The following is a 16,390-nucleotide window of genomic DNA, read 5'->3' on the forward strand; positions in this document are numbered from 1 at the left end:
ATTTAAATAAATAAATTATCATTAAAAAAGAATGTTCATGGACAAATGAGAGAGTAGTATTTTTTAAAATCAGAAATTGTCCACCATTTCTTATTCTTAATAGTATTACCACTTCCCATCAAATAGTAAGGAAAACCCATATTTGAGTGTTTCTTTTACTATATATGGTAAATGCAAACATAAATGAAGCACAGGCCTTAAGTCAGTTAACAATAAATTCAGACTTAACATTCCAAGGTTTCAATAGAAAATATACTCTTCGGTAACATAATACATTGCTTCCACATTTTCCCCTCCCTCCATGTCTTCCTCTTCTCCACCACCTTCCTTCTTCCCAGTTCTACTCTTCCTGCATTTTTCTTCAGAAAATAGCAGGACTCCAAGAGACAACAACAAAAAGGACAAAATATATATTGAGGCTGGACAAGGCAATTCACTAGTAGTAAAATGATTGAAAAAAGTATTTCCATTTTAAAATCTCCTCATATATTTCTTTTTTTTTTCCTGGAAAAGTAATGCTAGTGTATATTTAAGTATAAAATGGCTCCTTTGATATGTACCATGAGATGACAGTGTGTTATCAGACTAATTAGTATATCTATTACTATAGATACTTATCAGTTTTATGTGGGAAATATTTCATAATCCTCTTTTAGTTATTTTTAGCTACTAGTTATTATTGAGTATAATCAACTTTATCTCTAAAAACCTCAACAATCTGTTAATCTAAGCAACTATTTAAATTTAATTTTAAATCTATTGACCAACGAACTTCTTTCTTTTTCAATCAACCCATTCCCCACAGGGACCATCTTCATAAGTTTAGTTATTGTTTCTCAGTTACTTTGTTTATTTAAAAATTCTAACTTAATCAGCATAGATCCACAGAATCCAAGTAGAGACTAATATTAATACAAACCACATTAAAATTCTTTGGGGTATCACAATGAAGGTAGATATGTAAAATTTATGTTCTCAGATTTCCTAATTTTATAGTTTTAGGAACACGGGAAATAATGAATTTTGAATTTATATATTATATCTTGCTGAACTTGTATAATGAAATCACAGAAGTTCCTCATAGTTCTAAATTTTCCATAATTATAAAAATTTACCTTTAGCCATGATACTTGACCTAACTAAGTAATTTTATGAGAATTAAATGTTTTCTAGTTAGAATATTACCCAAAGATATACTCATTAAGTTTGTTGAGTTGGCTACTGTCAAGTATCCTCAAAAATCTTTTACAGATTCGTAATCTTAAAAGCTGCCATTCCTTCATCTTCCCTTTCTCTCACTCCTTGTCCTTCCCTTCTTACCTGCTTCTATGCACTTTCTTCAACACATATTCATCTATTTTAATGGGTTCTGTATTTTGTATTTAATCACATATAGATTAAGAATTTTAAAAAGAGCCTCTGTAGAGTTTATTTATTGTATATATGTAGAATCTTTAGGCTTATCATTAGTCTCTAAAAGCTAAACCACACCAGTTATTTACATATCATTTGTCATGCATTAGGTATTTAAAGCAACTGAATGATGGGTCAAAGGAAATAAGAGGAAGTGCGTGGAGATCTTTGTGAACATCAGACCCATTTGAAATAAAGCCTGAACATCAATGCATATTGATATGTAAGGAAATTCCTAAAACCAAGTTAAATATAGGCTGCATACATTGTCTTCTATAAGTGAGCCACTCTCTCAGACTTTATCTTGAAATCCCTCCAAAAAAAAAAGACATTTCATACTCCTTTGATATTCCTGTTATTATAAATGATAATCATGTACACATAGTTTGACACAAGTAAATATGATTTCCAGCCTACAATACACACCACCAGAGAAGCTAGGAAGCAAGGAGGACCCTAATAGAGACATAAATGGTCCTGCAGAGAAGAGCAGAGAAGAGGAAAGGGACACGATCTCTTGAGCAAATTGGGAGCATGGGAGAAGGGCAGAGGGAATTAAGAGAAAGAGAAGAAGAGAGGAGTAGGGGAAAGATTGAGGTGGGGAGAAATATAAGAGAGAGAAAAAAAGGTGTCATAATAGAGGGAGGCATGATAGGTCTAAAGAGAAATCTGGCCCTAGGGAAATGTCCAGAGATCTAACAAGGATGAACCCAACTAAGAATCTAAGCAATAGTGGAGAGGCTACCTTAAATGCCCTTCCCCAATAATGAGATTGAGGACTACCTTATGTGGCATCCTAGAGCCTTCATCTAGTAATTGACTGAAGCAGAAGCATACACTCACAGCTAAATACTAGCTGAACTCCTGGAATCCAATTGCAGAAAGGAAGGAATGATGAGCAAAGGCATCATGCCCAGGCTCAAGATACCCACAAAAACAGATGACCTAAACAAAGGGGAGCTCATGCACCCCAGACTGATAGCTCAGAAACTAGCATAGAACCAACCCAGATCTGTCTGAACATGGGTGTCAGTTAAGAGGCCTGGGCTTTCTTTGGGGCCTCAGGTAGTAGATCAGTATTTATCTGCAGTGCACAAATAAACTTTGGGAGCCCATTCTACATAGAAAGATACTCTCTCATCCTAGACACATGGGGCAGGGCTTGGACACTGCTCCAAATGACATGACAGACTTTGAAGATCCCCGCCCCCATGGAAGGCCTTACCCTACGTGTGGAGCAGAAATGGAATGGGATGGGGGTTGGGAGGGGGATAAGGGAGGAGGAGAGGCAGACTGAGCTGGGATTGACATGTGAAACAAAATTGCTTGTAACTGAAAACTAAAATCACACAGGGAAAAGAAAAAAAAAAGAAGTATTAAAAAGCAACTGGGTGAGTTCAGCTAGAGTGATTTGTTTTGTTTTTTTCTTTTTTAGATTGGGTGTGGCTCATGATAACACCCAGGGCATTTTATTTGATAGGCAAGTGCTATACCACTGAGGTAATTCTCAAACCTCTCAGCCCCTAGAGTAACCATTTTTACAGAAGAAATTCAGAATAGCCATAGAAATCTATTCCATTAATATGTCCAATGTCTGCAGCACATGGAAGGATTATCAGGGAGTATCTCTGACAGTAATAGCAATTTCTAAAGCAACAGTTATTTCCTCTAGTGCCCTACCTTGTTGGTCTTTTAGGCACTGACAGAAGCCATTAATGCAACAGAAACACCCTAGAGGAGTTAATATAGGAAACCCAAGTAGGTGTTCTTACCCACTGAACAGATCCCTTCTTGCAAACTTCTCAGGCACCAAATCACAAAGATATCATGTTTTATTGGTGGATTTTCAAGTTGAAGGTCATTAAATAATCCCTGTTGATCTTCTAGGATTTAAGGAAGTAATCTGATCCATTCTGTCTGTTGTAGCATGATGTCTATGAATGTCACATAATGTCTTCTGCAGAGTTCCATTTTGAACAGTCTGCACATCTGGGATTCTTTCTTCTAAGCAAATGGATTCTGTACTTCTCTTTTAGTTTTCTTTTTACTTTAGTAAGTCAGGAAACAATTATAAATTGTCTTACTGTCTTATGGTAATTTAGTTTTGCACATAGTATGCTTTTAAAGCTTTTAAAATGTTTAATATTATTTCTAGTTGGAATGCTTTTAACATTGCAATTATCAATTATTTGATTTTGAAATTCATATTCTAACCTAACTAGTAATTTCTAGCAAACTATTTGGTGAATTGCTTTCATAATGAGTTCTCTATTTGTCTATACACATCTTGTTGAATACAGAATTATTACCTCCTCATTTATATGCCATCAAATGAAAACTATTTGCCATATGAACTTAATTTAATCAGAGTTAGAACCCAAGTCAATACTGATTTGATGTTATCTTCACTCTGAATATAAGAAAAGTTCAAAAATAAAAAAAATTTAATTCCTTTAATATTTTTCTGGTGTTTGTTTCAAGCTGTATTTCTAGTGAAATTTTCACATAATCTACTGGTACTCTTATGGTACTTTTTATAATTTTATTTATTCAAATGAATGGAGTTTGAAACTTCTAGGATACATATTTTTAAAGAAATAGACATATAGTATTAGTGATCAACTTTTTACAGGATGTCTAGTATCCATTGAAAAATTATTATAATGTTTTATGATGGAAGAAACATTTACTTACATATAAGTATGTAAGTGAATATATATATATATATTTATATATATGAGTTGGTGAATTTATTCTTTATAGCTCATTATTACATTGAGTTTATAAAGAATTATTTTTAAGAACTACAAATTTCTTGCAACCTCTCTCTTGAGACAATTTTATGTAATTCCTGGTTACATGTAACTTCCAATGTCTTCCAATGTTTCTTAATCTGAACTTGAATGGTTGTAACCTTTGCCTTCACCTCTTAAGTGCTAAGAATATTAAGTGCCCATTGACCCATTATACCAGATATATAGAATGTTAGGGATCAAACACAGGATTCTATGCCTCTTAAACAAGCCTATGTGTTGATCAACATCCCTGTCATAGAGAAATGGATATGTTCTACCAAGGTAAAAATTTAGGTGATTGAATTCATTATCTAGAGTGCTAACCATTACACTATGGACCTGTTCATTATTTCTTAATTAATAGGTGAAATTTAATATAGAATCTTATACAAACTGGTGCTTTTATATATACACAATATTTTATTGTTAATAGTATTCAAACTGAAAATCCTTGCTTCTTTATAAAATACTGAAGAAGTCCTAGCAGTTACAAAACTTATTTTACTTATATTTTTATCTTTATTTTAACTATATAAATATTGCTTAGTAGTAAAATATTACTTACTCACTAAAGAAATTCTTATATATTAAAGCAATTTTTGAACTGATTATACTATATTCTAACCTATAAATTTGTTATAGAAAAATTACAGATGCGACTGTTCACTTTTCTGGATTAATCCTAGGTTTGCTACTCTTGGCCTATGCCTCTATTTTCTGTTCTGAAACCAGCAAGTATATGTGGGTTTTCATGTCCATGTGAGTGCTTTCACATCTTACTATTTTATTGTTTATGTTCAATCAATCTTTATCATGTTTTTTCTATAAGTATGTGACCCATTTCTCAAAAGTTTTCTGGTGATTTCTGCTTCAAAATTGAAATTTTCTTCTTTAAAATTAAGTTTGTTTTTCTTTCTTAATTTTCAATTTGCATTCTAACACAGTTCTCTTTCCACCCCTCTTCCCTCTCCTACTCACCCCTTCCTAGTCCACCCCCCATCCACTGCTCCCACAGGCTGAGGGCTCTCAGAGGGAGGATACAAATCCTGGACAATTAAGCTGAGGAGGATCAAGCCTTACCCACTGCATTAAAGCTGAGTGGGTTGAAATTGCTGCTGTTTTTTTTTTTGTAACCATTTGATTTTATTTTTCAAAAACGCATTGATGACAGTACTTCAGGGATATCTGTTCAATTTTAAGATCTCCTTGAAAATGACAAAAATACAGTTTTACAAGCAGTGATAGTATGCATAGTTTTCTAGAAACAAACCACAGATGGTAAATGCAGTCAAAACTTTGATTTCTTGCATACGAAACCTTTGTTTTCTTCAACTTAAATGTCGGCAAACCAACAATGTGCCAAGCCTCAATTACAGTCTGTAAATTTTAGATGTACATTTTTGGTTCAGTTACAAAAATCTGTGAATTAATGCTTAAGGATTATTTTGATTGCTTTCTTATAAAAAGTATTAGTGAGGATAATTTTAAGTTTCCAATGAGGTATTGTTTACTTTTTGCTTTGTGTATTTGATTGATCAAATGACTAAGTAGTGTGATAATAGTCATCTTTCAGAATATTTTGAAAACCTGGCTAAAAGTTAAATGTTATTAGTAAGCCCTCAGGGAATCTACTGTCATATTTATTTAACAGTCAAAAGTCTTCCATGCTGGTTTTGGTATGTCTAATCCTTTTCCCCTGCCTTCTTTTCAAGACCTGAAATTATCTCTCCCACTTCACTCAATCTTTAGGAACAGCTTCCACTGAGCTTTTGTTTTATTTTTGAGTTTTCTTTTAACTTGTCTTTTCTCTAGTGTTTCAGTTCTTACAAAATTATATTTTCATATCCATATCTTGAATAGTTTCTCTTATCTCAGTCAACTATTTGCTTGTACAGCCTTCATTGAAATATTTATTTATTTGCAATCTCTTCAAAGCCTTTGACCCTATTCATAATTTCTATTTTGGAGTGCTTGTCTTATGCTTCTGCTAAATTAGATTCATAGAAAATATGAAAATAAGAGTCCTGGTTTCTGGAGAAGGCATATTATTTTGTTTGTTCATTTTTCTGTTTTTGTCCTTGTATCTTTGTATTTGGAATTAAAATATTTATGCTATATATCTTGTTGTATGGATGCTCAGTACCTTGATTGCTATTACTCAGTCTAAAAGGTTATATATCATTAGATAGGTGATTAGTTTTCTTTTGGTCATTTTTGAGTTTTAGTGTTCAAATTCCATCTGGTCACAATCTGAAGTGCTGGCTGGAATTCGAAGTTCATATTCCAAGCATTCCCTGATCAGTTAAGTGTGTGATGCTCGTTTAAGTTATCCATTAGCAAAATGGGACTGATTCTTGAGGTTTCTTAAGTAGTGTTTGGGATACAGTTATGTGCTGATTCTTGAGGGCTGAACAAGGATCATTACATATGGCAGTGAATCTCAAAGGAATAGGGTGATCTTGGAGAATGGGCTAAAGAGGGCAGCAGAGACATGATTATTGTTCCCTGGGGAACCCCAAGGCAAGGAGGTTATAGGTTGCATTGGTCTTTGACAATGTAAATGGGATGGCCCTAGAAGACAATTCATTTGATTAGGTATTAGTCACGAAGTAATGGGTAGAATGACTGAGTAAAGTAGCAGATGAAGAACTAAGGGAACTCTGTTTCAGGAGTGGCAACTGAGTACCTTGGGGATGGGTATAGGATGGGAGGATGAAGTGATGAATTGACAGTAGGGAGTACAAGAATAATTAGGGAGATTAGAATGGAGTGGTGGGAGGAGAGTACAAGTAGCCTACTTGGGTCATCATTAAGGGTGGTATCTGTCACCAATGCAAAACTCTTAACAATACTAAAATATTGGTCATAGTTTCATTAGATTGGGAGGATAAGGTAAGGAAAATACATTCATTGTTTATAAGTTGCTTAAATATAATACAATGCAAACCACTAGAGAATTATCTTGTGCATGATTTCTCGTGCATATTTTTATTTATCTACTTAAAATATCCATAGTTTGAAATTAAAGAATCATAATAAACATGTCCAAATACAATCATCATACATTTCACTGATCTTGTACATATACTTCAGAGATAAACATTTCGCAATAAATGATCATTAAGATGTGTTTTGAAGGACTATTGATGAGTCAGTGTAGTAAATGAGTGGTGAAAGGGATTTTGAGCTCAGATGTTTTATATGAACAGAAAGACCAGATGTACTGTGGTTGTGTGATGTGTGATGTGAAACTGTCAGCTTCAGTGAATAATAAAATAAATAAATAAAAGCAAATTGCATTCATTTTTAAAGTGAATTATTTTCAGTAATTACAGCTAAAATATGGTCAACCCATTATATAATGAATCTTGTGTATGATTTAATGCACTTTTAGTGTATTCATTTCAGAGTTTGGATTAAAAATTTTAGCTTGAAGTCATTAATGAGATTGTGTAAGTGATTTATCTCATGACAGTCATGGGTTTTGTAAATTATATATTCTGACTTATTTATGACTCAAATTCACATCCTCCATCACCTGACTCAGACTAAGACCCTTTACTTTTGAGAATGGTCACTTTTTTTCTTTTCCTTAGTATCCTCTTGATATTTGATGGCATAAACCAAATATTTTGAAAAGTTGAAAATTTTAAAAATACGTTTTACAGGAATATACTGATTGGATTAAATTATTGCTTTATACAAATGAATTTTTCAAACATATTACTATTATTATACTTGTTTAAAGTAGAATTTAAAAGTTATTCAGAATTATAAATTACACATATTTTACCAATATTAACATGTTTTCTTAAATGTTATATAGCAGAAATTATTATTTTTCTTATAATTGTATTTCCATCTTTCAGGTAACTCAAACATCAACTATTCATGATGTCAAACAAAAGTTCCACAAAGCATGTGAGTATTATCACTTAAATTTTATAAGAACTTATTTTTAAATTAGTTAAATTTTTCTTGAAGAACAAGATTTTTTTATAGAACAAATACATGGAGGCTATGTTTTGAAACAGATCTCTTAATAATTTTGTACTTAGTAATTCTCAAATATAATCCTTGCTTTAATAATAAGCAATTTTGTCAGTAATTGGTATGGATCTTCATGCCATATGTTCAGAAGCCAGATGCATAACCACTGTACTTTAGCTCAAGAACAATCTAGCTTGTGGTTTATTATAATTCCTTGAAGTATAGTATATGTCATTATACTTCTGTCTTTGTATTCATTTTTAAGATGCATTTAATCATGTTTTATTCAAGAATAACTGTGTTATGAGAAAATATTTGAATTCATATATGAGTATGTTCAGTTATTGGAAAAAACTTCAATGTAAAAACCAAAACAATAATTATATTATTTCATTTAGGAGAAATAGAAAATATTTATCGATATATAGATTTATGTATAATTATTTGACAATGTGCCTAGTTGAGTGACAATGTCAATCATAACATATTTCATAAAAAAGATGCATATATATCGTTAGAAATACATTTTAAGAAACAAAAAATATAACCAGGAAATATGATTTTTTAATAAAGCTATAATCTGTAAACATTTTGGGGGAATTTCCTTATAATGTTTTATTAAGAAACTTATACAATAAAGAGTATAATTACTGGAAAACTGATTACCATTTAAGTTGCATTGGGAAAGCAAGTTCTGATATTTTGCCTTACAATCATACAGGTAGGTTTTAGAAATGCTGAAAGAAGGGAACAGGACATTACACCAAGATCCAAGAATAAAGAATGTAAGGGATGATCACATAGGATTCATAGTTTTATTTTATTTTATTTTTTTTAGCATTAGCTTGAGAGTGAAAATCTCTGTCCTAGTGTGCCACTGTTTCATAAAATATGGAATTTCTTAAGTTTTTTAAGCCGTGCAATTCTTTTTCAAACTTCAGATGTGATAGTACATGTCTATAAAACCTGGCTGCAAGGTTATGCAGTGTGTGGCTTTTAAGTTTCAAGCCACACTGAGCTAAATAAATAAAATTAATTTTTATCTGGTTACATAATATGTTAAGTAATTACCCTGGTTATACATACAGTATTCCCTACTTATTTCTACTCTATGTACATTTAGAGGTAGTACAATCTTAGCAGGAAGCATATATCACAATCAACCAGCAATTGGAATGCTAAACTTTAAAATGTCAGAAGTTCAGTCAGAAGAAAGCATATTAAAAAAGGCAGAAGACATTTGAAAGTGACTTAAAAAAATAAGGATACTTGGTACAAAATTTGACAAATACCCAATTGACAAAAGTGTGATTAGATTTATTAGCTATGACTTGAGATTTATTAGTCACTGTTAATGAACTCTTCACAGTCATAGTCTAATATTTAGCAGGCTTACCAAACAAACATACTTCATTTAAATAGTGCTTCTTCCATTTAAAGATAGAAATTTTATTCTAGATTTTTTTATATTTTGTACTATATTGTAAAATTTTGATTGTCTTTGGTTTTCACAAATGGTTCTCTTATATTAGAAAAATATTAAGGAATCTTTTCAATTCCATGATATGTTTTATATGCTTTCAAAATTAAAATGCATTAAAATGTTACTAACATGGGACATCTGTGATGTTTTAAGAAATGGTAAGAAAATAAAGTCAGGTGTAGACTGGTTTATGATTTTATAATCAATATATATTTTAAAAGAGATAACATACATACTATCTTATTAAATTTATATAATAGAAAGTAATTTTATGCATGCAAATCCACAAACTTCATGGCTTACAAACTTTATTTTCTGATACTAAATTATCTTCTTATCATGTCTTCATGACTTGGAGTTTAAAATTCAAATTGTTAATGTCATAAATAATTAAATGAATAAGAAAACTATTCTTATTTAACTTAATCCATTACCATGTTTACTATACAACAGCCTTTCATTTTGATATCTCTATATACTCTTATAACAGTTTAACAATAATCACTTCCCTATTATTTATTTCACTCCTTTTCTACAGTCCTTTGTTGTGGGATATTTGTTTACACTGTGTCAAAATATGTCACTGTGATTGGTTGAATAAAAATATGAAAAACCCATTTTAATTTAATTCTTTATTTTTACTGTGTTGTGTGTGTGCACCGGGCAAACATGAAGGTCAGAATGTAACTTAGGTGTTGGTCTTTACCTCGCTGGCTGATGTGTATGCCAGGCTAGCTGTCCTGCAGGCCTCCGGGAATTCTCCTGTCACCTTAGGAGTGCTGGGACTACAGAGGCATGCTATCCTGTCCAGCCTTCTGTGGGCTCTAGAGATCTGAACTCAAGTCCTTGTACTTGCAGGACAAACGGCTTAATCTGCTGAGCCATCTCCCCAGCCCTCATCACTCTTTTTTAAGTTGCAGTCTTGGTACATGTACTTTTGTTTTGTTTTTTTCTTTTTTTTTTTTTTTTTTTTTTTTGATTTTCTTGTTTTTTAATTTAGTTTATATAACAAAGTCCATTTAAATGAAAACAAACATTTATAGACAATATTTGGGAATTTGGGCGTTGTTCTTTCCAAACTACTTCCTGCTGGTAAGGGGCGCTGTCATGGGGAATTCGAAGAATATTCAGAAATCCTGGCTGTAGTCTCTGTAAGGTTGCTTTGTCCAGCTGTTTTGAATGTAGGATCACTTGGGACTCTGTTTCAGGTGGTCTGGCTTGATCAAACCACATTAGTCTGGGGTGATAAAGCAATCAAGAAAAAGACTAGAATATGCAGAAGGCGGGTTGTTAAGTTCCTATCAGCCAATATTGTTCTCAAGGTCCCTGATATCCCAATACAGGGGCCACATCGGTGGTGAGGCCACAGACAGGAGTACTGGCTACATTTGGGTGAAGTGCTGATTCATCTACAAAGCTGAGACCAACAAGGGTAGGGACCTTTGTATTCAAAGCCAGTGACTGTGGCATTATCAACAGACAAGGCCTGAGAAGCCTGAAGCAGTAACCAGAACTGGGCCTTCACCTGCTGGATTAACCCCTGTGCTACAGTCTCGAACATCCCTCCTCCCCCTTCAATAGAAAAAAAAAAAAAAAAAAAAAAAAGAAAAACCAATAGCTAGGCAGAATTTATGGGGAACGATAAAGCAGAGAGAACTCAGAGCAAGTGAGAGACACAAGTGAGTCACAGAGATTCTTCAACATGTAGAATGTGGCAGGACATGGATTAATAGAAACAAGTTAATTTAAGTTATAAAGGGAAGTTTGGAACAAGCCTAAGCTAAGGGACAAGATTTCATAATTAATATTGAGTCTTTGTGTCATTATTGGGGACCTATTGGTGGAGGTCCATCCCTCCACCCCCTTTCTCTCACACACACCTCATGAGACATATGAGCACATATCAGAGAGCACACATGACATTTGTGTTTGTGGGATTGATTTATTTCATGAATATCTTGATTCTTAATTGCATTCCCTCTCTACAAATATTATATTCTCTTTTGTGAAGTAAAATTTCACTGTGTATATATCACATATTTTTCATTGGTGTAATGGTCAATGGGAACCTTGAGTAATTCCATTACTTGATTATGGTGAATAAGATCACAATAAATTGAGTATGCATGTATCTCTTCACTCTTTTGAGCAAGTACCCATCAGTGTGATTCATGATATATCATAAATCACACTGATTTTCACAATAAATGTATCATGTCAAAATGCAGCCAATAAAGCATATAAAGGGTATATATAAAGTTTTCATTTCTTTTTATAATGGCAGCATTTTGTTTTGGTGAACTTAATTTGAGTCAGGGTTAGAATGAACCTCAGTGAAATTTTGATTTCTATTTCCTTGGTAGTGAATGATGATGTTTATGGAATTGCTTAGCTTTACTTGTCTAATGTATGATTTTGTGTTTTCTTTTCATCCTTGGGACTTTATTTTCTCATTCCTTAATTTTGTCTCTGTGGACTCTCCAGTTTCAGGATATAGAATTTACTATGTCTCTAAATAATTAAAACATGAGATCTAAGCTGTCCTTGAAATTTTCTGCTATATATTAAGCCACCATCTCAGTATTTTATATGCAATCTTAGTATATGGTAACAAGCTCTGTTTAGCAAGCTCAATTTTAAGCTTACTGAAATTATATTCAGCTATTGATATTGTGGATCATAATGAACAATTATTCTTCATATTCAAATTTCCAAGATATTTACTAATTTTGAGCATTTTGCTTGCCATGATTCTTCTCAGTGCTTCCCATCTTACAATGTAATGTCCAACTTTATAATGGATTGGTGTATTTTCTCTCTTCCATATCTATTCTTAAATATTGTTCATTCCCTTCTTTCTGGGACCATTGCCAAGTTTTCTTCTTTTCTCGTGTGTGTGTGTGTGTGTGTGTGTTTGTGTGTGCTACAGATGGCCAAATGCTGTTCTCATACTCTGTGTTAGCTTTATTTTCCCTTGCTTTTACTGTAAGAGTTTAGTAGTCAGTACTCTCCAAATGCTCCCTACATTACTTGGCTATCATGTCTTCATTTATCCACATTCCTCACACATAGATTTCAGCTTCTGAGAAAAAGTCATGCATTATTCATTCTTATTTTCTCATATTTAGGCCCAGTTATTTAAAAACATATGTTCAATATATACAAACTTGTGCTTTACCAACAAAATTGCTGAAACAAATTATACTTCTTCTGGCGATCATGCTGTCATTTGTCCTTGACATAAACAACACAGACAACAGAAAATTTGTCTCTGATACTACATCTATGAATAAATACATAAGTGGGCTTGGTGTTGGGTTTGTGCTTGTGAGAGAAGTAACACATGTGAGCTCATTGAAGACAATAAAATACACTATTACAATGTAATTCACAATTTCTTTTCATATAGAGTCATTGCTTTTTAGATTTTCATTTTTAAAGTCTTTACATATCTTTTGAATTGTCAAAGATAAAAATGGTAATATTATACATTTCTGCTGTGGAGCTATCTTTCTAAAATTAAAAGGCAAACACTGGTACATTTGTTTTGTGTTTTTTTTTCTTCCTCAAATAGACAGACACTTGCTTTCCTAAAGCAGAAATATTCAGATGCTGGCATTATATTTCTCAGCTGTTTGTGGCAATCCATCGCTATACAATGAATAATTTGGTTTTTCTGCAGCCAGCTAATAAGCAAGCTCCCCTAGATAACTTGTAAGTACCTTATACTTTACTAATGGACTAACAATTACAAACGGCACTAGAAAAATTTCTATTTCTCCTCTGCTTTGCTTTTTGCTTACAAAGTATTTATAGACAGAAATGCATTTTATGAAAATCTTTCCATTTCCTGAAAGAAAACTCTGATACATTTAATATCCTGAATGTTTGGGAATCCATTCCCCTAACCTTTTTTGAGTAGTTTTATTTATTTATTTATTTATTTATTTATTTGTTTGTTTGTTTGTTTATTTTTGTAAGACTGGGTTTCTCTGTGCTGTCCTGGCTATCCTAGAACTACCTCTGTAGACTAGGCAGGTCTTGAACTCAGAAATTCACCTGCCTCTGCTTCCTGAGTGCTAGTATGAAGGTGTGTACCACCAGCACCTTGCCTTCCTTTAGACAAATTATGATGCCCATGTAAAGCACAAGCCCTGTCAATATTTCATCTGAAAGGACTTTTAAATCACTTTTCTTGTACTTGTTAATTTTTTGTGTATGTATATTTGTATTTGCACATGGAGATCATAAGGCAAGTTTTTTGAGTTGGCATTCATTTTATAGTATATGAGTCCTGGGGATTGAACCAGGTTGTCATCAGGCTTAGCTGTGCCTTTACCTGCTTAGACATCATGCTGGCAACTGAATGGATATTTAATGCAATACTATCTAAGCTTTGGAAAATTGACACACTCTTCTACATAAATAGCTGAGTTCTTACTGCAGAATTATAATATGTTGAATGGCTTAGTTTTGCTTTTGAAGCTTAATGATTTTATTTCCTTTTGAGAACCAGTTTGACAACTTGTGAATTGGAAATAAATACATGTAATATGAAATTAAGAAAAGTTAGAATATTTTCTTTTAGTGGATTAAGAATAAGGGTGTTGTCCTATTTTTTCTTGAGTACATATTTTCCAGCACCAAATTTAATTCAAATGGTTTGATTTCCTTTTAGCATTCATTTTTCCCCTTAACTGAAAAACAACATTAAAAATAGCCATCAAAAATTCTTAGTCATATTATTGTTCCTGAGTTACCAAGGGGAAAAAAAGGGGAAAAGAAAGATTTTATAAAGTGATCTGGAGCAGTTACCATAAATCTGCACAGAAGAAAGCAAGAGTGTTAAGGTTTTATTGTATCAGTAATAGTACACTTCCTAAAGTTGAAGTCTACTCAAAAGTGATTTTCTCCCAAATTCTTGTTTTATGTACATTTTGTTCCTGCAATTCAGTGTACAATCTCAAAAACAATGCACAAGTTAAAATACGTGAGGAAACAAATTCCCATTCATTCATTCGTTAAATTTCAGAAATATTTTGAAAAGAGTGATACACTCCCAAATTGAATAGCTTATAAAATATTAAAGACCTGGTTCTGAACACTTATCTCTACAAAACATTGATGTTTTAATACCTTTTCCTGTGCAAAATTTTCTTTTATAGGATTTCATTCAATGTAGAGTTAGTTGCTTTAAAAATTAATAAAATGTATGCTATTTTTTAATATCATTTTTATTTAAATTTGAAATAAGCTTGTTCTACTTATCAACCCAGTTCCCTCACCATCCTGTCCTCTCCTGTTCCTGGCACCAACCCTTATCCCATCCTCTTTCAGCTCCCCAGGAAGGATGAGGCCTTCCTAGGGGATCATTAAAGTCTGTCATATCATTTCGAGCAGGGCCCATGCCCTCTCCTATGTGCCCAGGCTGAGGGAATATCCCTGTATGTGGCATGGGCTACCAAAGTCCATTCATATACTAGGGATAAATACTGATCCACTACCAGAGACCCCATAGACTGCCCAGTCTTACCTACTACCACCACATTCAAGAAATCTGAATAGGTCCTATGCTGGTTTCCCAGCTATCAGTCTGGGTTCCATGAACTTTCCTTTGTTCAGGTCAGCTGATTCTGTGGGTTTCTCTAGCCTGGTCTTGACCCCTTTGCTCATCACTCTTCCCTGTTTGCAAATGGATTTCTAGAGTTTGGCTCAGTGCTCTATATGAAGGCTTTAGGATGGCATATAAGGTAGTCATGAATCTCATTATCGGTGAAAGGCATTTATGGTAGCTTCTCCACTATTGCTTATATTATTAGTTGGGATCATCTTGTAAGTATCTGGATATTTCCCTAGTGCCCTCTATTATGCTATCTCTTTTCTTGCTTTCCTCTATTCTTGTATAATATTTTTTTTAAATACCTCTTGATAATTGGTCCTAACTGGAAGTATGTATAATTTGATTCTTTAAAGTTAATACATGAAGAAAAGTCATATATTTAAAATATTCTAAAGTGAAAGTAATTTTCTTTAAAATAAAATCAGCATTAAAAATGTGAATATTTTAGTGTACTTAAAACAACTCTTGATATAGAACCTCTTAAATATATTTTTCCTATAAGAATTTATACATTGTAAATTGTAGTTGATTTGTGTCTAGGGAATTTAATTGCTGTGTAAGTATTTTCTGTAACTATAAAAGTTGACAGATTTGGATGACTGTAAACAGGATGTGCTCAGAAATATGGAGAGACCTGTCAATTGGTGGTTATAGTATGGATTCTCAGAAAAGCTGATTATAACAGACAGGCAACCTGGTATATTGATATTGCTATTGCTGGGAAAGCATAATGCTTTGTAGCCTTGTTGTCTATGGCTTTTATAATATATCATTTCCATAGAAAAGTGTAATGTGGTTTCAAAATCCCTTCTATCTCATATCTTAGAGACTTTCCCTTGCGTCTTTGTCCCTATTTAAAATAAAGATAGAAATAAGCTAGTGTAGTTTTTTCTGGTGGCTGTAAGGAATAATAATTCTAAGATTTGTTTAATGACTTAGGATCCAATTTTTCAAATTGTAAATAACATGACAGGAGATCATTGTTTATCCTTTGAATTATATAACTTACAATGCCCTTTTTAAAATATTAAATAAATAACACTTACTACTGTTGGTTTTTATGTTCTCTAAGTCAAATCCTATAGTTTT

The 16,390-nt window shown here is 32.8% G+C and overlaps 1 protein-coding gene across 1 annotated transcript in view; it reads left to right on the forward strand.

Annotated features, from left to right (window-relative positions):
• The window catches only part of Tecrl (trans-2,3-enoyl-CoA reductase like), a 68,794-nt gene that overhangs the window by 4,735 nt on the left and 47,669 nt on the right, over nt 1–16,390 (forward strand). Inside the window, exon 2 of the mRNA XM_051198226.1 lies at nt 8,078–8,129. Within this exon, the coding sequence (XP_051054183.1) occupies nt 8,078–8,129 (52 nt within the window). The remainder of the gene's footprint in view (nt 1–8,077; nt 8,130–16,390) is intronic.

The sequence above is a fragment of the Phodopus roborovskii genome, unplaced genomic scaffold (assembly GCF_943737965.1).
Source record: "Phodopus roborovskii unplaced genomic scaffold, PHOROB, whole genome shotgun sequence".
In the NCBI taxonomy this organism is placed as follows: domain Eukaryota; kingdom Metazoa; phylum Chordata; class Mammalia; order Rodentia; family Cricetidae; genus Phodopus; species Phodopus roborovskii.